Genomic DNA, 24,812 nt, shown 5'->3' on the forward strand with positions numbered 1-24,812 from the left:
TCCTTGGAACTTGAGGTTTTGTTTCTTTTTGAAAAATTTTTTAATGTAAAATCTGCATACATATGCATACTTTTTGTTTTTTAATTCATTTTTCTTGAACAGTCTTGCCATATATATGTATGTGTATATGTGTGCATGCACATACATATATTTATATACACACACAACACATACCACACTGGTCTTGAACTTCATTTCAAATCCTACTGTAATTACAGATGTGACACATGCCTGGTATTTTTCTGTCTTTAATGCTTTGTACTTGAATGTTTGATAGAGGTCTGGAAGGATGGTTTTGCAGTCAAAAGTGCTTGCTGCTCTTCTACAGGAACCAGAGTTCAGTTTCCAGCACTCAACAATGGGCAACTCACAACTGTCTGTAACTCCCATTGCCAAGGTTCAGATCCTCTTTTCAGCTTATGTGAGCACCCACACAGATGGCATTCCTACTTATGTAGGAACCATACATATAACTAAAAATAAAAATCATTATTTTTCAGAAGAAATTTATACTAATTAGTTTTTTGAGTTCATCTCTTTGCAATAGTTTCTTGTTTTTAAATAGACTTTTGAGAGTTTTTCTACATTCTTTAAAACACATTATGTGTTACGAATTTACATGTGTATACATGCCATTGCATCTACACAAGCACATGAGGAAGTAAAAAGAGAACTTGTGGTGTCCATGAGAGTCCTCAGACTCTCCTTGTACATTAGTCACTTGTTTTTCCTTTTACAAAATTCCCGAGTAAATTAACCTAATGGAGGGAAAGTTTTAGTTTTGCTTGTCATTATCAACCATTTCTACCTATGGTTGGTTGGCTTTGCCTTGGGGACTAGAGAGAATTATTAAGAATAAGGGGCTGGGGGTTGGCTCAGTGGTGGCGCTTACCTAGGAGCGCAAGGCCTGGGTTCGGTCCCCAGCTCCAAAAAAAACAAAAAAAAAAAAAAAAAAGAATAAATTATGGGGGTTGCAGGTTTAGCTCAGTGGTAGGCGGGTTTAGAAAGCGCAAAGGCCCTGGGTTGGGTCCCCAACTCGAAAAAGAACCAAAAAAAAAAAAAAGAGAGAGACATTAAAACAGGGGTTGGGGATTTAGCTCAGTGGTAGAGCGCTTGCCTAGCAAGCGCAAGGCCTGGGTTCGGTCCCAGCTCCGAAAAAGAACAAAAAAAAAAAAGAATAAATTATGGGGGTTGGGGGATTTAGCTCAGTGGTAGGTCGCTTGCTTAGGAAACACAAAACCCTGGGGTCGGCCCCCAGCTCCGAAAAAAAAAACAAAAAAAAAAAAAAAAACAAATTATGCTGGGCTGGAGAGATGGCTCAGTGGTTAAGAGCACTGATTGCTCTTCCAGAGGTGCTGAGTTCAATTCCCAGCAACCACATGGTGGCTCACAACCATCTGTAATGGGATCCGATGCCCTCTTCCAATGTGTCTGAAGACAGCAACAGTGTACTCATATACATGAAATAAATGAATAAAATTTAAAAAAAAGAATAAATTATGCATGTTAAAAAAATAGTCCAAGTCATATTGGATAATCAGCTTGTTGATTATCTTGTGTAAAATTTGGGCTGGCCCTATAACTTAGTTCTTGCTAGTTAATAACATTCAAATGAGGTTCCAGTTAGTAAGTTTTGTTTTGAGTTGCTTAATGTAAATTAATTTTGTTTTTAAATGTCTTATTAAGATTAATTTATATATTTAAGAAACATGATTTCTGGGGTTGGGGATTTAGCTCAGTGGTAGAGCGCTTGCCTAGAAAGCGCAAGGCCCTGGGTTCAGTCCTCAGCTCTGAAAAAAAAATAAGAAAAAAAAAAAAGAAACATGATTTCTCTATGTAGTTCTGGCTATACTAGAATTCCCTATGTAGATCAAGCTAGCCTCAAACTGACTAAAATTCTCCAGCCTCTAATCCCTTCCTCTTGTAGTGGTTAAAGGTATGCACACTGTGCCTTGTTTGTTTGTTTGTTTATAAAGATGGGTTTGCTCTTTGTAGCCCTGGCTGTCTTGGAATTTAGTGTGTCCCTCGATGCCTACCACTGGGTGCGGAGATCAAAGATTCACACACATCCCTCCCTTTCCCACTCCATTCTTACCCCTGCCTAGGCTCCTTTCCTTTTTTAGCTAGTCCCTCTCTACTTTTGTTTTTGTTTGTTTGGTGTTTTGTTTTGTTTTGCTCTATCACTCCCCATTGCAAGAAACTTCTTTGACTAAAACTGACAGCATATATAGGATTTTTTTTTTTTTTTTTTTTTTAGTTTAATTTGATAAGCACATTGTGTCCATTTAGCAAAACAATAATAGTTCTCCTTGTGCCTTTGAGTTCCCTGGCCACTGGCTTTTGACCCGGTTTATGGTTCCCTTCGTTTTGTGTTTTGCTTTTTGTTTTATTTTATTTAGTTATTCACCCATTTATTTGTTTTAATCAATGTCTCATAGCCCAGACTGGCCTGAAACTTAGAGATCCTCTTGTCTCTGTCCTCCAAGTGGGATTAAAGGCAGCATATTTCATTGTGCTTGAAGACCTTGAACTTCTCATTCTCTGTTTAGCTTTGCACATGTTAGTATTCCAGGCATGTGATCAGTCTACATAGTGCTAGGAACCAATTCTAGATTTTTATGTGCTATACCATCTGATATATATACATATATATATATATATAATATATATATTATATATATACAACTCATTTTGTATCTCATTGGCATCAAGCTCATTTATCTTGCCTCTCAAGTGCTTAAATTTACTGTTTTATTTATTGGTGAGATGGGATCTCGCCATGTAGTCTATGCTAGCCTTGAATTGTATTCTTTCTGCCTCGTTTCTGCATACTAGGATTTCAGACATGTACCACCATACTTGTCCTTAAATAAGCTTCCTACAACTTTATGATGTGTGCTACTTTTACTCCCATTTCAGATCATAATTTTCCCCAAAAGATATACTCAGAATTTGAATATAGGTATTGTGACTCTAGAATGTGTGCTCATAATAGTGCAGTATACTGGGCTGGAGAGATGGCTCAGTGGTTAATAGCACTGACTGCTCTTCCAGAGGTCATGAATTTAATTCCCAGCAACCACATGGTGGCTCACAACCATCCGTAATAGGATATGATATCCTCTTCTGTTGTGCATGAAGATAGCTACAGGGTATTCATAAAATAAATAAACAAATCTTTTTTTTAAATGCAGTATACTTGTTTAAAACTCTCCTGAGACTCTAGGCATTTGCTATTCTTTGCTTAGTAGCATTCTGTGGGTAACATTATTATGTGTTGACTTTTGGTCTCTGTTAGTCAAACAAGGTTACTAGGTGTAAACTTCTCTGATCTCTTTGTTGGTCTGTAGGTGAGCATGTTGGGGAAAGGATTTGGTGATGTTGGGGAAGCTAAAGGTGGCAGTACAACAGGCTCTCAGTTCTTGGAGCAATTCAAGACTGCACAGGCCCTGGCTCAACTGGCAGCTCAACATTCTCAGTCTGGAAGCACCACCACCTCCTCTTGGGATATGGGCTCAACAACACAATCACCATCACTGGTGCAGTATGGTAAGTTGATGGGTGACTTAAATCTTTTACACGTAAGAGTTGTAGTCTAGAAGATAACAAAGGACTGGATAACCTGAGTTCAGAAAGTTAAATCAAAATTTGAGGTTATATACAATTGAATTTAACTTTAGTTCTATTTCTTTATTAACCTGGAATTTTGAGAGAATTTTCTTTATATTTTGTGTGATGGTGCCCTTGCTGGTCTCAAACTACTTGGGTAGACCAGGTTGGCCTCCAAGTCAGAGATCTGCCTGTCTTTGCCTTCTGAGTCCTGGGATTAAAGTCAGTCACTATTACAACCCTCTACCTTCTTCACATGGTCTCTTAAATCTTACTTAAGCTTAACAGCCAGCAAACCCTAAGAATCCTCCTATTTCTGCTTCCCCCGCACTAGGATTACAGGCATGTGACAACACTGCCTGTCCTTTTCACATAGGTACTGAGAGTCAAACTCAGGTTTGTATAGTAGCACAACTACTTTAGTGACAGAGACCCCTTACCTGGCCCTAAATTCTTTATCTTCAGTTTGATGCCATATCCATCTTAGAATTTTATACTTGAAATTTGGATAACATATACAGGCAGAGAAATGGTATTGATTTTTCCAGTTTCTTTTGTGTTTTTTTTTTGTTTTGTTTTGTTTTTTAACACAAAGTAAAGGTTTCTCTGTAGCTTTGATTGTCCTGGAATTCACTCTGTATGTCGACTAGGCTGGCCTTGAACTCAGCTCTGCCTGCTTCTGCCTCCCAAGTGATGTGAATAAAGGTATGGACCACCACTACCTGGCTATTGATTTTATTAAGCTGTACTGAAGTACAGAAATTATTCAGTGATTCTGTTTTGAAATAGCCTGATTATATGCAATTTGGGTAGCTGGATGGTTGTATGGATTCGGGTTGTGTGTGCCATGGTACATGGCTTAATGTGCTTCTGATTGTGTGATAAAGACAAGACCAAAAGTAAATTAGGGAAGAAAGTATTTACTTGGCTTATAGGGAAGCCAAGGCAGGAACTTGGAAGCTGGAACTAAAACAGAGACTGTGGGTGAACTCTGCTTACTGGCTTGCTTGCCATAGTTTTAGTTTATTTTCTTACACAGCCCTCTCATTTCATGAAAATACAGGCCAGTTGTGTTTGATGCATACTTTTAATCCCAGCATCCTGACACAGAAGCAGGTGGATCTCTTAAGTTGAAGGCTAGGTTAGCATGGTCTACACTGGGAATTTAATTTAGGACACCCAGTGCTATAAACAGACTCCATCTCAAACAACAACAACAAAAAAGGAAGATGTGTGAGGGGGGAGGAGGAGGAGAGAAGGAAAATTTAGGGGCTGGAGAGATGGCTCAGCAATTAGAAAGTGGCTGTTCTTCCAAGCATTCTGGGTTCAATTCTAGCACCCACATATTTGCTCACAATAATAAATTGCAGCCCCAGGGTCTCAGAGGAGACTGGGCAAATACATAGTACACAGACATAGATGTGGATAAAACTTGTGAGTGCATAAAATAAATACTCGTTTGTTTTTAAGAAAATGCCTTAAAGACTTGCCAACAGTCAGAGATATTTTCTCAATTGAGTTTCTTCCTAAATAATTCTAGCTTGTGTCAAGTAAACAAAAAATTCAAGTGGCAAGAATCTTTATGCACTGAGCCATTTTGCTAGCTGGAGTTCTTGAATCTTGGAAGTCCTGTTCCTGGTACTAGTATAGGACAATAATATTTCCTTGGAATGTATCGATAGCACTGGCTCATACTTATTGTGTTTCTTCTTGCAGATTTGAAGAGTGCAAATGATTCAACAGTGCACAGTCCTTTTACAAAGCGCCAGGCATTCACCCCATCATCAACCATGATGGAGGTGTTTCTTCAGGAGAAGCCACCTGCAGTGGCTACCTCGACAGCTGCACCTCCTCCCCCCTCTTCTCCTCTGCCAAGCAAATCCACCTCGGCTCCACAGATGTCTCCGGGGTCTTCGGACAACCAATCCTCCAGCCCTCAGCCAGCTCAACAGAAACTGAAACAGCAAAAGAAGAAAACCTCCTTGACGTCTAAGGTACTTGAGCTTTTAAGGGAGGCAGGGAAATTATGGGATTTCAGGATAAGATACTCAAAGGGTTTGTTTGTAAATTTAAAGATGAAAGGAATAATTTTATTTCTACAAAAAGATAATTGTATTAAACAGTTAATTGTTTCCCCCTGCCTGTTTCATAGATTCCTGCTCTGGCTGTGGAGATGCCTGGCTCAGCAGATATCTCAGGGCTAAATCTGCAGTTTGGGGCATTGCAATTTGGGTCAGAGCCTGTCCTTTCTGATTATGAGTCCACCCCCACCACGAGCGCCTCTTCAAGCCAGGCTCCCAGTAGCCTGTATACCAGCACGGCCAGGTAGAGGAATCATCACCCAGAAGACCTCTTTTGGTAGCTTAGTTTTGTGCTTATTTCTTCACCTCTGGAGGCGCCATATCTCTGACTGGATAAAAGTAGTCAATCATAGCATTTTGTTGTGTGCTTTTAAAGAAATACATTGTTACTAGGATTATCTATGACTTTAAACATTTAGATAAATGCCATTTAGGTACTTCTAGAATGTCTAAGCTGGTTTTTTTTTTTATGTGTGTATGTGCAGACACACCCATGCATCTGGAGGCCAGGCGTCAATATCAATGTCTTTCTCAATCATTCTCCACTTCATTTTCTGAATCAGGATCTCTCACTGAACCTGGAGCTCACTGGACCAATTTGGCTGGCCAGTGAACTCCAGGAAACTCTGTGTCTCCACTCCCTTGGTGTGCTGAGATCATAAATGTCTTCTTAACATACTTTACATAGGTGTTCAATATAAGATCAGACCTTCATTGTTTCATGACTAGTGCTATACTGACTGAGCTTCTCTGTGATTCCGACAGTTAAAATACAGCGCCTCTAACCATACCTTGACATCTCCTGCAGTGAAAAGTGCTTTATTTGCTATGGGACTCTGTCTGTGAAAAGTAAAAACATGAATTCAGGAAAAGAATTACGTAAAATAAAAGCCATAAAAGTAAACGAAAAGAACCTTTTCTGTCTTCTGATAGTTATCAAGGAAAAACATCTGTATAGACAATCTTAGAGGAATTTGATAGGGACAAACTTTTTTTCTTAATTACAGGTATTGGACTTTAAATCAAAACCGTTGAGTCATAATTTTTATGTAAAAAAATTTTTTGGATAATAGTTGTAGCTCATGGGAGTGAGGGAAATATGTGAGATAAGAACAGATGCTGTGTTACAGAAACTAGTTCTGATCTGCTATTGGAATAAAAACACTCAGTTAAGAAACTTTAGAAAGACAGGCTGGGTATAGCACTCGAGGTTCAAAGCCAACCAGGGCTAGTGACAACCTGACCTAAAAGGGGATGCTGGAGAAATAACCTGGTGGTTAAATTCTCTTGTTAACCATGTAGACAACTTGATTTTCAGTGTCCACATATTAGTTTACAACCATCAATAATCCAGGTTTCAGGATGCACATGATACATAGTCATGCATGTGAACAAAATGCTGGTATACATAAATCTAAGAAGGTTTTGTTTTTTCAAGACTGAATTTCACTGTGTAGCCCTGCCTGTCCTAAACCTCACTTTGTAGAATATCTTTGAAGCATAATTAAAAAAAAATGTTTTTCCCCCCTTTGTTAAATCCTACCAGTGATGTTTGATAAATGTGGTCAGTAGATCCTAGAACAATTTCCTAAAATGAGATTGATCAAAAGATGACTTTTCTTGTCCCAGGTTTTATGGTATGATGTGTAGGGGTGTACTGAGTGCTTTAGCTTCCCAAGTGCCTGATTTTGGAAATTTCCTCTTGTATTTCATAAGTTATATAAGTACAATGTGGCTGTCTTCAGACACACCAGAAGAGGGCATCAGATCTCATTACAGATGGTTGTGAGCCACCATGTGGTTACCGGGATTTGAACTCAGGACCTCTTGAAGAGTAGTCAGTGCTCTTAATCACTGAGCCATCTCTCCAGCCCACAGTCAGTGTTCTTAACCACTGAACTCTTAACTCTCCAGCCCCATAAGTTAATTAATTGAAATTATTTTATTCCAATTGATGATCATCATGATTTCTTAAGTTTTTCCCTTTGATTTTCCACAGTGAGTCTTCATCTACAGTTTCATCTAATCAGAGTCAGGAGTCTGGTTATCAGAGTGGCCCAATTCAGTCGACAACTTATACCTCCCAAAATAATGCTCAGGGCCCTCTATATGAACAGAGATCCACACAGACACGGCGGTATCCCAGCTCCATCTCTTCATCACCCCAAAAGGACCTGACTCAGGCAAAGGTAGTAACTTCATGATTCCCTGGGCCTTGGTTAACAAAGTAGTGGGTAAAAGTCCCTCTAATATTATTGTTTCACTTTTCTGGAAATGGTGCTACAGTCTTGGAGGTGCCGACTGAGATGCTGACAAAAGCACATTTCTGTGATTGGTAAACTAAAGGTTATTTTCAGCAAATGTGGAGGATCCTCAAGAGTCCGAACATTTCTCTTTGCAATAAAGATTTGTTGGTTATGGCAAAAAACTGTCTCAAATACCTGTCCTTTCCTTGTGGAAGATCTGATTGCTGAACTTCAGGGTATATATATATATATATATATATATATATATATATATATATATATATATATATATATATATATATATATATATATGTATATATATATATATTAAGTAAATCTTCCTTACTCTGGTAAAGGGTAGATAATCTATACCTAAGATGGTTTGAAGTACCTGTCTAGCAGGAAGGGTCTTAAGAATTGTTTTAAGTTATTGTGTGGGGGTAGTGTCTGTGTGCACATGAGTGCTGGTGCCCTAAGAAGAAGCCAGAACCATTAGAATCCCTGGAGCAGAGTTACAAGTGGTTGTGAGCTATCTTATATATGCGCTAGGAATTGAACTGAGGTTCTCCGTGTGGGTAATCCAGGCTCTTAACAGTTGGGCTATCTTGCCAGGTTCCCTAAAATTTATTTGACCAAAATTAAGTGACTGATAATATCTCTTACAAGCTTGTCTGTTCTTGCTTTTTTTTTTTTTTTTTTTTTTTTTGCTCCAGAATGGTTTCAGCTCTGTGCAGGCCACGCAGTTACAGACCACGCAATCTGTTGAAGGTAAGTGTTTTCCAGGCTTTTTCTTCTTGGTTTTAATAGGTTTCTTCAATGTTGATAAAGGGTTGTTGTTTGCCTTTTGTAAGGTAGAATCCTGTTGTGTAAACCAACCTGGCCTCAAATTAACAAGATATTTGCCCATTTCTGCCTCCTAGGTGTTGAAATTAAAGACATGTGCCACTGCGCTCCGCTGTGTGTGTGCATGTGTGTTCTGTTTTACTGTTATGTGTACATATGTACCACATGAGTACCTGGTGCTTGAGGAAGCCAGAAGAGAAGAACAATAGGCACCTTGAAACTTGTGGTATATACAAGTCTGACCTGCCGTGTCAGTGCTAGGAATTGAACCTGGATCCTAAGGAAGAGCAGCCCTTGTTAACTTCTGGGCTATTAGTTTATAAAGACTCTTGCTGTAACAAAAACTGACCTTGAATACTTTTAACTCAACCTTACAAATGCTGGGATCATAGTCAATATACCACAGTAGTCAGCTTTCATCTTCTCTGTCTTTAGAGGTTATTTTTTTTGTTTTTTTATGAGTATGGGTGTTGGCCTGTGTGAGTACCGAGTGCCTGGTGCCTGTGAGGGTCAGAAGAGGAAGTCACATACCCTGAAACTGGTTGCAGATGTGGGTTGTTGGAAATTTGGGTCCCCTGGAAGAATTGAGTGCGCTTTACTGCTGAGCCATCTGTCTAGCCCCATATCTTTTTTTTTAAAAAATTACATCTATTTATTTTTAAGTACATTTCTGTTTTGCCTGAATTTATGTCTATAGAAAGGTGCCAAATCCTCTGGGAACTGGAGATACACAAATCCCATGCAGGTGCTGGGAATCAAACTCAGATCCTCTGGAAGACCAGCCCTTGCTCTTAACTGCTAAGCTATCTCTCCAGCCATATTTGTTTGTTTGAAACACATGTTCATGCTGTCACCACAGCTCATCTGAAAAATCAGTGATTGTTCTGTGTTAGCTTCCCATGAGTTAGATTATAGGAATGAACTAACATATATAAGTTCTCTGTTTTAGTTAAGATTTTTAAAATAAGGGGTTTTGTTTGTTTTTCGTATTGTGAGTACAAGCATGTTCATGCTACAGCGCTCATGGATATCAAAAAAAAAATGTTCAGGAGTCTTCTCATTCTCTCTACTGGGATTTTGGAATCCGACTCAAGTCATCAATCAGTTGGTTTATGTGGTAATAGGAATGGAACCCAGTGCTTGATATAAGCAGTCTACCATGAGCTGTCTCTGTAGTCCAGAAAAAGAGTTGTGCTTAACATTTTAACTCCCACTTTTTTTTTTTTTCTTTTCAAGTAGTTGAGGTTTTTGGGTTTTTTGTTTATCTGGTTTTTTTTTTTTTAACTCATAGACATTCTGTTTTCTGATAAAGGAAATATTTTCCTATTTTCAGGTGCTACAGGCTCTGCAGTGAAATCTGAATCACCTTCCACTTCTAGTATACCCTCTCTCAATGAAACAGTACCTGCAGCTTCCTTACTGACGACAGCCAATCAGCATTCATCCTCCTTAAGTGGCTTGAGCCATAATGAGGAGATTCCAAATACCACCACCACACAACATAGCAGGTGATTGGGTGTGAGGATTTAGTTGGGATTGTGAGTTTCAGTAACAGAGCCTTCTGGTCTGGTCTTCATCACTCTACCTGTTGGAGACTACATTAGCCCTGCTTTTGTGGGAAGTGATGACAAAGGAGACTTATTTTCTGCTTTTAGAATCTGCTTGTACATGTCAGTGTGATCTCAGATTTTTTTTTCCCCCGGAACTGAGGACCGAACCCAGGACCTTGCGCTTGCTAGGCAAGCACTCTACCATGAGTTAAATCCCCAACTCAGACTTCTTGTTTGTTTTCTGCTTTTGTTTTTCTTTGTGTGTGTGTGTTTCCTTATTGGAATTCCAGGTCGGGTAAAACCATGACATTGTGTTAAATGGCTAATGGCAACCTTTTCTCCCCCTCTAGTGCATTATCTACACAGCAGAATACCCTTTCTTCATCAACATCTTCTGGGCGTACTTCAACATCTACTCTTTTGGTAAGTATGATGCTTGAGAGGTAGTGTAATTCATGGTTTATATTTTTGAAGATCCCCTTGCCTTTGCTTCTGCCTTTCTAGTGTTGGGGTTACATGCATTTAACACACCTGGCTCTCCCAGTAGCAAGTTCTTGACATTTTCTTTATGACTTAACTGAGTTTTTAGGAAAAGGAGTAAAAGAGTCCAGAAGTTTTGCACATGTGGAGCATAACTAAAAGTCTACTTTTTCCTCTTTATAGAAAATAGACAGGGGCCTCATTTCCTCTGTTAAATGCAGAGGTCTACTCCTACAATAAAGTCCCAGGATTTTGGATGCAGAGGCAGGAGATCTCTTGAGTTCAAGTCCAGCCTGGTCTACAGAGTGAGTTCCAGGACAGCCAGGAATACACAGAGAAATCCTGTCTCTAAAAAGGGGGGGGGAAAGGAGTTGGGGATTTAGCTCAGTGGTAGAGCGCTTGTCTAGCAAGCACAAGGCCCTGGGTTGGTCCCCAGCTCGAAAAAAAAAAGAAAAAATAGGAAAAAAAAAAAAACAAAAACAAAAAAAAAACTGCTAAAAGGGGGGGGGAAAGATACTATAGCTCAGTGATAGAGTGCATCATTAACAGTCATAAGGACCTCAATTAAATTCCTACAAAAGTTGTGTCTTTTAACTGGTATAATTATTTCTGTTCTTATCCTGGGAAATGCTTAATATAAATAAGTCTTTAAAATAATAGGAAGCAGAATATCTTTCTGAAAGTGGTGTTTAGATTACAAGCACAATTACTTTGTGCTTGTAGCTCCTCTTTTGAGGAATTAAGCTAGGGTTACTTAGGGAAGGGCGTTCAGTTTCTGTGAGCCCAGGAAAAGCTGTGAAGTCTAAGGCTTTCTTAGGAATCTTGTTCCAAAACAACAAAATTTTAGTTTTAAAGTTAATACTTTCTTCAGCTTATATTTTAGTCTTGTAAGTTAACTAGTGAAGCAAAGTGTGAAAAAGAAGGCTGTGATACACTTTTTAGTTCTAAGCTCTTCCCCGCTTACTAATCAACATCATTGGTCCCTATGGAATTTGTCCCCACCCACTTTGCTGTTTTTCTGAACCAAGTGATGATGGTCTGTGGGCAGTTGTAGCTAGAGATTTTCTTTTATCTTGGCAGAGGGAATTCTGGCACCCTAGGTTGGCTTTTTTTAATTTCAGATTTGATGAGGTCAGAGATTGCTTATCTTTTCTAACCTGTTGCTAATCGTTGTTTCCTTTATCTTCTACTGTTCCCCTTTTGAAGCATACAAGTGTGGAGAGTGAAGCGAATCTGCATTCTTCCTCCAGCACTTTCTCTACCACGTCCAGCACTGTCTCTGCACCCCCCCCAGTGGTCAGTGTCTCCTCCAGTCTGAATAGTGGCAGTAGCCTGGGCCTTAGCCTGGGCAGCAACTCTACTGTCACAGCCTCAACTCGAAGCTCAGTTGCTACAACTTCAGGTAGCTTTACCTACCTAGGTGGGTGGCATTCTTCTGGGTTGGAGGAGATAGTAAATTGTATAACCGCATGAAAATGTTCTCTTTCAGGAAAAGCTCCTCCCAACCTTCCTCCTGGAGTCCCGCCATTGTTGCCTAATCCATATATTATGGCTCCAGGGCTGTTACATGCCTACCCGGTAAGTGGGACTGAAGGTTCTTCTCCACCAAGTGAGGATGGTGTGACTCTTCTTTGTAGTTCTGGATTCAGATGGAAGACAATAATTAAAGCAGAATAAATGAATGGTACTCACATGTGGGCAAACAGGTTTTAAATTATTGTGTGTGTGTATACCTGTTATGTGCTAAGATCAGATCAGAAGAAACTGGACTTTCCTTTTCACCTTTATTCAGGTTCCAGTTTAGCTTGCATCATTTGGTGGCACACACCTTACCTGCTAAGCTATATCACTAGCCAAAAAGAGCAACAGGTTTGTGTGTTGTTTGCTTTTCTATATCTGGGGTTTTTATTTGTTTGTTTACATGTATGCCATATACACTGTAGTATACCTGGTGCCTGTTGAGGCCAGCATTGGATCCTCTGGAACTTGAGTTACAGAAAGTTGTAGACACCCCCCAATGTGGGTACTGGGAATCAAATGTGGGTCCTATGGAAGAGCAGCCAGTGAGTGCTCTTGAAATACTCTCCAGGTTCCACCCTTCAAAATGAAATAGTTTTTGTAGAGGAAGGACTAACTTAGACAGAGCCCTTTGCTGAGTGTTTATTCTGTGTGAATAATGATCTGGATCTTGAGCATCAAAGGCCAGAGTATATAGTTTCTTGGTTGTTTTTTATATTGCTTTTGCTTCTTCTATCTCTCTGGATCTCTGCCTTTTCTGACTTATTTAGAACTCAAATCAAGAACTACTTTAAATGTGGGTATTCAGTACCCACCAAAATGAAAAATACTTAAAAATTCTGTTTAAAACACCTATTTTTGCTAGGTGTATTGTCAAATGCCCTTAATCCTGGTACTTAGGAAGCAGAGGCAGGCACAGACATGTCTCTGTGTAGTTTGAGCCTAGTCTGAGCTACAGAGAAAACTCAAGGACAGCCAGAGCTACATTTGAAGATAAAATGAGAAAAGTAAATTAAAATTCTTTTTTCAATTTCTTTGGCCAGGTGTGGTGACATTGTGTTTAATCCCAGCACTTTGGAGGCAGTGGCAAGTTGATCTTTTGAGTTCAAGGTCAGCTTGGTCACCCAACTGTATTTTAAGCCAGCTAGTACTACACAATGAGACCTTATCTCAAAACAACAAAATAAAAAAGCCACCTATTCTTAGCCTAGGGAAGAAGTTTAGATAAAAGATAAATGAACTATCCAAATTGCACTCTTAACTTTTTTATCTTTTGAGTTGGGGTCTTGTTTAAGGGCATGAGCCTCTGGGACCTGCCTTTTTGTTTTGTTTTGGCTGCCCTTTTATTAATTGGCAATTTCATACATATCTAATATTTTGTTTGATCATAACCACCTTTTCATTCTTGTTCTCCTCTCATTCCTTCTTTAACTTCCCTTCTTCCTAATACTTCCCCCTTCCTACCTTTTTTTTTTTTTTTTTTTAACATTCTGCCTGTGTTATGAATATGTACCATGTGAAGGTAGATAGGTATGGAGGTCAGAAGAGAGCACTGAACTTAGAACTAAATTACTCATGGTAATGAGTTGTCTTGTAGGCTCTGGCAACTGAGCTACATCTTTTTCAAGAACAAGTGCTCCTAATCACTGAGCCTCACATTGCATACTTTTTTTAAAAAATGTATTTCCATGTTTATGAGTGTTTTGTCTGTGTACTATATGTGTGTACTTGGTCCCCCTGGTGGGCAGAAAAAGAGCATTGGATTCCCTCAAACTGGAGTTACAGATGGGTGTACACCATCTTGTGGATGCTGCGACTCAAACCTGCTTCCTCTGGAAGAGCAGCCAGTGCTCATAACTGTTGATCCATCCTGCTAGCCCTCACATTGAGTACTTTATAACAGTAACACTTTGTACCTAGAAATATGGGAAAATAAGAATAAAATGTGAATCCTTCAAATTTCAACCCAGATTTTAAAAACTGCAAGAGACAGTGACTGCTCAATAGAAATTAAAGCCTCTTTTTCATGTACTTGAAATCTACCCATTCTCCCCTACAGGTGCTCTGATGTCAGCCTAGTCTTTATATAGTATGTGGCTTAAGGAACGCTTTAGGACCTTTTGTGAGGCATTTAATCTCTTTGTGCTTTATTACTTTCCACTTAAAACAGAAGGGAATAATCTGCCTTGCTCTAACAATGAGGATATATGTTCTTTATCTTGCCTTTTGTTCCCATCATGACTAGTTCCCATTAATGTTTTCTTGCAGCCACAAGTATATGGTTATGATGATTTACAGATGCTCCAGACAAGATTTCCATTGGTAAGTATGTGGAATAGAAATTTGGAAAAGAACATTAAATTGAGGGATTGGGGTAGGCGCATTGAGGCAGGGTTTCACTGTGTAGTCTTGGCTGTCTTTGAACTCTGTAGATTAGGCTGGCCTCAAACTCACAGAAATTCATCTGCCTCTGCCTCATCAATGCTGGGATTAATGGTATGTGCCACCACCTCCAGGCAAAAACATTAAAGTTAATGTTGAAATCAGTTGTGGCTCATGCTTGTAATCCCAGCAGTTAAGACGTGGAGGCAGAAGACCAAGAGTTCAGAACATGCCTCAGTTATATAGTGAGTTCAAGACCAGGTTGGGCTGCATTAACTCCCTTCTTTCAGGGGGTGAAAATAAACAAAATTGACGAAGGATTCTCAGATCATTGTCACAAGCCTAGTTGTTTCTCTGTCTCTCAGTCTGTTGTCTCCCCCTCCCCCCATATACTTTATTATATACATTTATACTGGGAATTGAATCAGGGTACCAAAACACATGTGACATAAGCTGCAGCTCAAGTGGACTAATAAAACTGTTAACATGCTTCCTATCAACATCAATTTTCTGTTCTGTTTTATTATTATTATTTGAGACCCTTATGGTTGAACCTAGGACTTCATGCATGGTAGGTAGGTACTCAGCTGCTGAACTGAATTCCTATCCTTTCTTTTGAATAGTTGGAGAGGTATCTCACCATGTTTTCCAGGCTAGCCCCAAACTACTGGACCTCATATTTTCCTGCTTCAATTTCCTAAGTATCTAGGACTACAGTCATTTATAGTGATAATGTGTTATAGCATGGAGTGAGTGTGGGGGGGGGTGTTAATTATAGGTAAAGGTCCTTGTTTGCTTGAGTTGGTGATCTTTTTATGTAATCCTAGCTATGTATACTGAGTACTAGGATCAAAGGCATGTGCACCACTTCCAACTTCTCTGGTTTTTCCTAATTTTTTTCTCTGACTCTCTTCTTTACTGATGAGTTCCCCCTGAATCCCCAAAATGGTGTGCTTTCACTTTATTCTTAATATGCTGATTTTGACAGTATTAATAGGAGTAATTTGAATTAATGGGAGCTCTAGTCAGCTTATTCAGATAGTCACAATATTTTTAATATCTTAAGGGTTTTTTATTTGTTTGTTTGTTTGGTTTGGTTTTAAAGACAGGGTTTCTATGTGTTTCTCTCTACCTGTCCTGGAACTCCATTTGTAGACCATGCTGGCCTCATCTGCCTGCCTCTGCCTCCTGAGTACTGGAAATAAAGGAATGGGTCACAGTACCTGGCCAGTCTTCAGACTTACGTAGTGTTGGTGGTCAGACCTACCTCCTGCATTTTAGGCAGACGTTATACTTCAGAGCTTTTGGTTTCACTAAATTGCTCAGGCTGGCACTGAACTCATTTTTTTATCTTAGGGTGGCCTAAACTTGGTAGTAGATTTCAGGCCACCGTCAACAGGACCAGCTTATGTTGTATTGATATAGAATCTCATTAGGCTATATCTGGCCTTGGTGATTGTCCTGCTTCAACCTTCAAAATCTTAAAATTATGGGGAGTACCACCACACACAGCTTTTGTTGTTTTGAGACAGGAGCTGTGTGTGGTGGCACATGCCTTTAATCCCACTATTCAGTCTACATAGCCATAACTGTGTAACGTTGGCTGGCCTAGGATTTGCCATGTAGACTATCCTAGTCTCAAAGATCCACCGGCCTCTGTCTCCCATACAGTACATATGCCTGCAGGTGCCAGAAGAGGATATTGAGTTATCTTGTTTTATCACTTTGCCCACCCATCCACATACCCTACTTGCTGTGCTGCAGGCATGCCCACGGTCATAGCCACCTTTTTACATAGATGCCGGAGAGCAAAGTAGTAAGCACTCTGACCTACTGAGTCAGTCTCCACACTCAGCTTCTTAAGCACATCAGGAGAAAAGAACCTGTTTTCTCAAAACTAGCTGGGAAGATGTATATAAGATTAAACCTTGTTGGTCCTGCTAGACCCTAATGAACATATCTGTAGACCTTGTCTGACTCTACTCAGGACAGGCCAAGGGACAGCGTATATTAATTGGAGTTCATATGAGTTCTAAGCTTTTAAATCAGTAACTGGGTAATTTGCAATAACCCAGTAATCTCATGCTTCTTCTCATCTTTGAGTGCGTGGAATTTAATCTCTGCTCTTTTATTTTGATTCTAGGATTACTACAGTATCCCGTTTCCCACACCCACCACTCCACTTACTGGGAGGGATGGTAGCCTGGCCAGCAACCCTTACTCTGGTAGGATTGGGTTAGAGATGAATACAGGGAAATGGGGATTGGAGGTAGAGACATGATTAGCAAAAAGGGTTCCATAATTGAGATTTTTTACAGAATTCTGAATTTTTCTCCTCCCCACTCCCTATTATTATGGGGAGGACAATATTATTATTTTGTAATTCCATTATAAAAATGTGCCTGTGGCATCTTTTTATATTATCACTTTCTATTGACTTGTTTCCAGGCATTGTAGTTCTGGATATTGAATGCAGGTTTTTCACCATGCTAAACATAAGCTCTAGTACTGAAATAGACTCCTAACTTTGATGGTTTTTTGCTTGTTTTTTTGGCTAGTCCACCATTTCCCTGGAAGTGTGATTGAATAGTTTTTGTTTGTTTGTTTTTGTGAGGTGTTGGTTGGTTGGGTTTTTTTTTGGGGGGGTGGATTTCAAGACAGGGTTTTTCTGTCTAGCCTTCACTGTCTTAGAATTGACTCTGTAGACCAGGCTAACCTCGAATGCAGAGATTCTCCTGCCTCTGAATGATGGGTTTAAAGGTGTGTGCAGCCACCCCTACCTGGCTGATTTTTGCGATTGATCGGTCATTATCTTTTCATTTTTCCTCAACAATTGTTGTACTTCAAGCTTTGGAGAAACAAGGGTGGGATGGAGATAAAAGAAAACAAGTTGGCAGAGGAATATTAGGAGGTTTCATTCCGGGAGCCTCTTTGCACATTATAGCATGTACAGCTAGCCCTTCTTTTCATAGGCGACCTCACCAAGTTCGGCCGCGGGGATGCCTCCTCCCCAGCCCCAGCCACAACCTTGGCCCAACCCCAACAGAACCAGACGCAGACTCACCACACCACGCAGCAGACATTCCTGAACCCGGCGCTGCCTCCTGGCTATAGTTACACCAGCCTGCCATACTACACAGGGGTCCCGGGCCTCCCCAGCACCTTCCAGTATGGGCCTGCTGTGTTCCCTGTGAGTAACTGACTGGTTGTGGTCTCCTTGTTATAAAGGATCCCAATTCTGGACACCATCCTAGTTGCTTTCACCGCGCATGACTCCTTAGAAATAAATGAGGATAACTTGTATATAACTCGTATCTTTGACCATTTCTGGCCTGGGAAGAAAGGGTATAAGAAGGATTTTTAATTAGAACAAGAATTGCCTGATTGTAGACTTATCCAAAAGAGGACTGTGATACTGTGTGTCTTTGCTAACCCCTTCTTTCCTTATAACCATTGTCTTTAAACCACTCTACCTTTTTGATTTCTTGGGTCAATTCTGAAAATATTAGTGTATCGATTACTTCTTTGTTATTTTAAAATACTATGACTAAGAGCAACTCACAGTAGAAAGTTGATGTTTGGCTTACAGGTTGAAGGGGAGAGCCCATAATGGTGAGGTGCCAGGAGCAGGAAGTAGTAGAGAGATGAGGAATGATGGGCAGGGCTACAAACCCTCAAATCCTTTCCCACTGATGTACTTCCTCCAGCAAGGCTCCATCTCCTAAAGGTTCCAAAATCTCAAGGAATGAGGGGCCAGATATTAAAATATGAGCATGTGCGGGTGGTGGGCATTTTCTCATTCATCTATCAGGAAGGTTCCCATTTCACTGTTCAATCTGTGACTGACCTATGTTACAATAGGTATCTACCTAAATGTTCAGTCTTTGGAGTAGGACGAGTGAGACAGATGCTATCTGTTGCTGGGTCATTCCCTTTCTGTCCTTTTTGCTCCTCAGGTGGCTCCTACCTCTTCCAAGCAGCATGGTGTGAATGTCAGTGTGAATGCCTCGGCCACCCCTTTCCAACAACCAAGTGGATATGGGTCTCATGGATACAACACTGGTAAGTTCCCTTTGACCTTTGCTCAGTGGTCTATGTGGGATATTAGCAGGTGGGACAAGACCCACTTGAAAGTGGGTCAGTAAGGATATGCTAACTCTTGACATACAATGCCATTGTTTGGCTGGTTTAGGTGTCTAAGAAGAGTTTGGGCTAGGACTTGTATCCGCTATTCACAGTGGGAATGTTCAAAAGGTTTGTGTTGGCTGATCTGAGTTTGAGAAATAAAGCAAGGATCCCAGATTTCTCTGAAATGACAGTGAGGAAAAATGGTAGTATGCATGGCACTGAGAGTTGAAGAGTACTGAAGAGAAGAGATCAGATATTCCTAACTAACAGACCATACACAATAAGTTTGGCATAAATGTGTTTGTATCACTAATTTTGTTGTATGACCCCCTTTTTAATTCTCTAGCTAGAAGACCTACAATGTGGAGAAAAACAAGTAGACATGATTGACTACTCATTAGAGTGAGACTTGAATTATTAGGTTTCTTCATTTGTATAGCTAGTCTTATTGCTCTGCACATCTGGTGGCACTGAAGGAAGTGTACGGATTTTATGGACACATAAAAGCCTCTTGCTCTTCTGTACCTGACGTCTTGCTTTACTTTTGGAGATAAAGAGAAGATTTTGTTTTTGTAGGGTGTTGTTGGTGTTGGTGTTGGTGTTGTTCTTGTTGTTGAATTTTATGTGTTTGCTTTTTTTTTTTTTTTTTTTAAAATTTGGCTTATTTTTTTTTTAAACAGGGTCTCTCTATGTAACCCTGTCTGTCCTGGAACTCAATATGTAAACCAGGATGACCTAGAATTCACAGATTTGTCTGCCTCTGCCTCCACAGAGTGCTGGGACTAAAGGTGTACACCTCCCTCCACATCTGGCGTCTTTGTGTTTTTGTTTTGTATTGTTTTTGAGAAAAGGTCTCTATGAAGTCCAGGCTTGCCTCAAATTTGTGTTAATCCTTTTGCCACTATCTCCTGAGTAGTGGTGTAATAGGTATATGCCCATATCTGACTCTAGGAGGGGACTGGAAACTGTTCCATGTAATTTTTTAAGTGACTTTTAGGCGAATCTGGGGGAGGTGGTTGGTGCACTTGCTAAGGGGTAAGAGTTGAATTATCTTTAAAAGCTTGTAGTCTGGTTACATTTTTATGTAAATAAAATCCCAAGTGTTATTGGATTTAGAGGGAGCAACCAGTGTTCTAGTGCTCTGGGTGGGAAAATAACCAAGCTTTTCAGTAATTGGAGAACTGAACACAGAAAGACTGGGTTGTGACATTTTAAAAGTCTTAAAGAACTGCTGAGATTTAATGCCCATACCCCTTATGGCTATTCCTCTTACTGAACAAGACCTAGCCTAATCTTTGGATAAAGAGGTATAAGCTTGGACTTGGAGTGACTTCATCCCAAAATTCAGTACTACATTTAAGTACTAAGTGATCCAGTTATAAATATTTTAAAGGGTATGTGATTGGTGAAAATTGGAATCTGATTCTGAAACTCCTAGCTTCTTACCTACCTTAAGATTTCAGAAATCTGTTATAACACCTTTTTGAGGACCCCCAGTTACCAACCCCCAACAGAGGGCTCTTATCCTGTTCTCATCAACCTCTAAATTCATTTATCTTTATGTATTTGATTCCTTTTAGGAAGAAAATATCCACCCCCTTACAAGCATTTCTGGACGGCTGAGAGCTAATTTGGCCCAAGCCTGGGGGCTGTGTTTTGTGTGTGTGTATAAATTTGCACTGAAGTCTTGTTTCAGAAACCAGACCACTGAGGAGAGCCTGCTGAGCTGAGGCCATGGCCTGCGTGGCTTGGGGAAATGAGTTGGTGGATACCTTCTGGGCTTTTGAACTTGCCCCTCCCCAATTCCCTCTCCCCCAAGTATCTGACCCTGTCTTACCCATTTTGAGTTCGAGCGGTGCAGCACCTCCGAAGCATCAATGCACACACCTTCTGTTGCTTTTGATTTCTGGAAGGCATGTAGTTCAACTTGTAACAAAATATTTGTAGTCTTCAATAAACTGTGGTATTTCTTTAGCTAACTCTGCGTTCTTTCCGTGCATGTCTTTCTGGACACTAGGAGCCAATGCTGTATTATGGATAAAGGGTGGAGGGTGGCTTTTTCAGTCAATCCCCAGTATAGCCAAAGAGCTGTTAGTGTTTTAGTATAGTGGTTTTTAATTTGGGTGGAGGGAAAACAGCCTGTTTCCAGCCTATTGATTGGTTGGTAAAGCTATTTATAAATAAAAACAACAAAACTGATTTCCTATGCTTTTATGTCTCTACTTTTTCATATAGATTATCCCTTTGCCTCTGGCATAGGCTGATGGGAAGGACAAAACGTTAGAGTGCCATGTCATGGTGAAAGGCAAAAGAGGTGGTGTTCAAAGCTATTGTTAGGGAAGTATCATCCAAGGCTACATCTAGTTCTCAAAGGCTGACTGACTGGCTGATAGCTGATCATATCATTAGCGATCACTTAGTTGATGACTTGGGTTTTGTGGACCTGTGCTAGCCTAGAACATGGTCCTTTGATGGCTTTTCAGAGATTACTATGTCTTTTACTTGTAGATGTAGCCAAAGGTGTATGGGAGATGTTTGGTCAGACATTCTAGAAAATTTGATCTCCATGCACTCACTGACTGGCACACTATCAGCTTTTGGTTTATAGCATAAATTTGAACAATTAGACCACCACTCTTGGTTAACTGAAACCAGATATGCAGCTACCCTTCTGGTCCTATAGAGTGTAACCAATTATAACTATTGAGTTGGGGTAATAGGTAGGCAGGACATGTTGGGTAGGAAAAAGAGCAAAACTCTGGTCTGAGGATCTCTGGAATAACAAGCTTTTTTAGTGAAAATTGAAAAACCAATGCCTGATTTTTTTGTTTGTTTGTTTTTTAAAGGTTTTCTATTAAATAGAGGCTCTTATAGCTACTATATAGAATCTCTCCCTCCCAATTTCTAGTTCCTTCTATCTTCTATGCAACTTTAAATCTCTGAGCCTAAACTTTTTAAGTAAAAAACCAGATAGGAACTTGGTAGAACTAAGTTAACTCCTTATCACCCAGCTTCAGAATCCAGTTCTTCTCCCACCCTGTGTAAGCACCCTAGTTTCTCTTTGTATTGATGGTAACCAAACCAACTAATATACACTTAGCTAGTAAAGATAAGAAATTGTCTCTAGTTTTTGTCTTTAAAATGTTCTATTTATATCTTGGCTTATCTCCCTTTCAAACCTCTCACTAGCTTTAGTCCCTTTCATAACTGAACTTAAAGTTATGCCTGCTACCCATTGTTCTGTCAGATAGAATCTGGAGTATGAAAAGAGGAAGAAAAGTCTCTGTTACCTCCAAAAGAATTTGTTTTACTGTTCCCTTTGTGTACTCTGTGCCTTCCAAGTATGCAGGTAATCTTGCTTTATTTCTGTGGTCCTGCTCCCCCCACCCCCACCCCCCAAATTGTATTTGTTCCTTCTGAAGGGCACTATCTCAACTTGTGTTGTGGTAGGGTTTAACAGTTAAAATCTTTTCTCTTGGTGGTAGAGGTCAAACCCTAGTCTTTCTACTGACTACAAAAGCATTTAATCCTTGACTAAGTCTTTAACCCTTTAAGAAAACCATTCTATTGGAAGATTCTAAAGTGGTTGTGAACTTAACTCCTAAAGGCTGCCTTTGTTCTAGGGATTGGTTAGGAGAATTTGAGCTCTGGAATTTGTATGGAGACTGTTGAATTGTGAGTGAATGAAGGATTCATTGTGATTTTTGTCATTAATACATTTCTTCTCAGGAATAAAGCAAAACAAAACTCCATTAGAATGTTCCCAGATAAAAGAATAATGCACCTCTGGAGGCCAGAATCTAAGAGCACAGGAATGCAGTTTTTCTGGTTTCCTTTTTATCTTTACAGGAATTAATAATGTGTTTTTTCAGTTCTGAATTAAATTTCTAGTTTAATTAACTTATTTTTCACATTTTTGTTTAAAATATCTCTAGTGAGATGTTACATGATACCATGGCTTTTCCTGTCTTCTTGATTTATTGACTTATACCCTCAGGAGGAAAGAGTATAGTAGTAAGTTCTTTTCAGCTTGAGAACAAATTAAAATGGATTATACTGCTGTAGGCTCCTCTGAACTGGTTGTAGGGAATTTTTCTACAGGAAACATGAGTTAGGTATGGATTAAAGCTGTTATTTCATGGACAATCAGAAGTAATGAAAATGACATTGTTTCTACATTCCATATAGGCTTAAACTACCCCTTACTATGTCTTCCCCATGTCCCATATCAATTAAATTATGTAACTAGAAATTCATCTTGTGTCAACCCTTTAACTCATAAGGATATAGACCTAGAATTCCTACAACTAGAAAAGTGAGGCTTAAGTAAACTGAGATTAAGTGCTCTAGGGACTGCACTAGTCTGTTCCTACTTAACAATTAAGGATTTTGAAGTGTCTATAGAACAGAAAGAGCCAAATTACCCGTCTTAAAGGGCACAATCAAGTAGAGTTTGAATAGACTGGTTCACAATGGACACTAAGTTTATTATATACTTTTGCTTACAATACACTACTGAGATTTTGCTAATACCCCCTGTTCCCCTCAAAAAGCAGCTCACACATATTCCATACATAATACCTATAAAGGACAAAAGAATTCTTATGCAGCATTTGTGTTATGAATTCTGATATCTCAGAACTGACAAAAATGGGAAAATTATACCAAAATTCCTTTACAGTGCCATAGCTAGAAAGGCTGCAGACATCACTGCTTCCTAGGAACAGAGACTGGGCTGATAACAGAGCTAATCCTCTCTTTCCTCCCCCACTAGGTGTGTCAGTCACCTCCAGTAACACGGGCGTGCCAGATATCTCGGGTTCTGTGTACTCCAAAACCCAGGTAGGTACCTAGTCTGGATGAAAGTAGAAAGATGAACATAGAAGAGGTGGAGTTGATGTTAGAACAACCCTCAGGAGAGATGTCAGGAACCTGTCCTACCTTTACTAAAATGAATTGTCTCTACTCTCTAGAATTGTCTTCAATTTCTCTAGAACTTTAAATTTAGCCCTCTGAGGAAAAGAATTAAGAAATGACAAGGGCAGGGGTTGGGGATTTGGCTCAGTGGTAGCGCAAGGCCCTGGGTTGGTCCCCAGCTCCAAAAAAAAAAAAAAAAAAAAAAAATGACAAGGGCAAGTGTGGTAAATTGTAAACCTGGTTATTAATGTGCAGTGGTGCTGGTCTCTTGACCTACCTACTTACTACCATTTTTTGTAACTTTGCAAGAGAATAAGTACCAGATGAAGTGAAACTAGTTTCATTCTTTGTAAGTCCATAACCAAAAGCTGGAATGAAGTGAGGTGTTTGTTACTGAGTTATCTACAGATATGTCTATTGTCTGTGATTTTTATGTAAGGAGTTTTAATTTTACCAAAATTCCTTTACAGCGCCATAGCTAGAAAGGCTGCAGACATCACTGACCCCTAGGAACAGAGACTGGGCTGATAACAGAGCTAATCCTCTCTTTCCTCCCCCCACTAGGTGTGTCAGTCACCTCCAGTAACTACAGGGGCAGGAATACCCAGAGTAGTCAGCAAATTTCTCTATATTCTCATGAAATTATTTTTCCTTATCTATCTTGAGGAAGGGTTTCATTTTGTAGTTCTAGCTGACCTGGAACTCATTGTGTAGACTAGACTAGTCTCAGACTCCAAAGATCCACCTGCTTCCCAAGTGATTGGGATTAAAGGTGTGCTTCATCCACGCCTAGCTAACAGTCACCTTCCTGCTTGATCCTTATGACAAGAGCTCAGCAATATTTCTTTTATTTATGAGGAAACTGAGATTACATAGTTAATTTGCCTAGGATCATGGAGCTATGAAAAGGCAGAGATAGAACTCAGATTTCTGAATATTTGACTTGCAGTATGCTATTGCTTCTGACCATGCTACTTTCTGTGGATAAGGGTGTTTGACCTCAGAAAGTCCTAGGATTCTTCTAATGATCACACTTTGCTATTTTCCCTCCTGTTCTC

The 24,812-nt window shown here is 39.7% G+C and overlaps 1 protein-coding gene across 31 annotated transcripts in view; it reads left to right on the forward strand.

Annotated features, from left to right (window-relative positions):
* Ubap2l (ubiquitin associated protein 2 like) overlaps positions 1-24,812 on the forward strand; it is a 55,220-nt gene that overhangs the window by 27,441 nt on the left and 2,967 nt on the right. For 27 of the 31 annotated variants that reach the window (XM_032897910.1, XM_032897918.1, XM_032897926.1 and 24 more), the window contains 14 exons: positions 3,351-3,549; positions 5,326-5,603; positions 5,762-5,934; positions 7,690-7,879; positions 8,650-8,704; positions 10,113-10,287; positions 10,680-10,752; positions 12,016-12,211; positions 12,299-12,387; positions 14,596-14,649; positions 16,853-16,934; positions 17,682-17,899; positions 18,666-18,771; positions 23,612-23,679. In XM_032897910.1, the coding sequence (XP_032753801.1) occupies positions 3,351-3,549; positions 5,326-5,603; positions 5,762-5,934; positions 7,690-7,879; positions 8,650-8,704; positions 10,113-10,287; positions 10,680-10,752; positions 12,016-12,211; positions 12,299-12,387; positions 14,596-14,649; positions 16,853-16,934; positions 17,682-17,899; positions 18,666-18,771; positions 23,612-23,679 (1,956 nt within the window). Of the gene's footprint in view, positions 1-3,350; positions 3,550-5,325; positions 5,604-5,761; positions 5,935-7,689; positions 7,880-8,649; positions 8,705-10,112; positions 10,288-10,679; positions 10,753-12,015; positions 12,212-12,298; positions 12,388-14,595; positions 14,650-16,852; positions 16,935-17,681; positions 17,900-18,665; positions 18,772-20,417; positions 21,037-23,611; positions 23,680-24,812 lie in introns of those variants that run through there. The other 4 variants (XM_032897931.1, XM_032897932.1, XM_032897933.1 and 1 more) reach the window with 1 other exon arrangement.

Source organism: Rattus rattus, chromosome 3 (assembly GCF_011064425.1).
Source record: "Rattus rattus isolate New Zealand chromosome 3, Rrattus_CSIRO_v1, whole genome shotgun sequence".
NCBI lineage: Eukaryota > Metazoa > Chordata > Mammalia > Rodentia > Muridae > Rattus > Rattus rattus.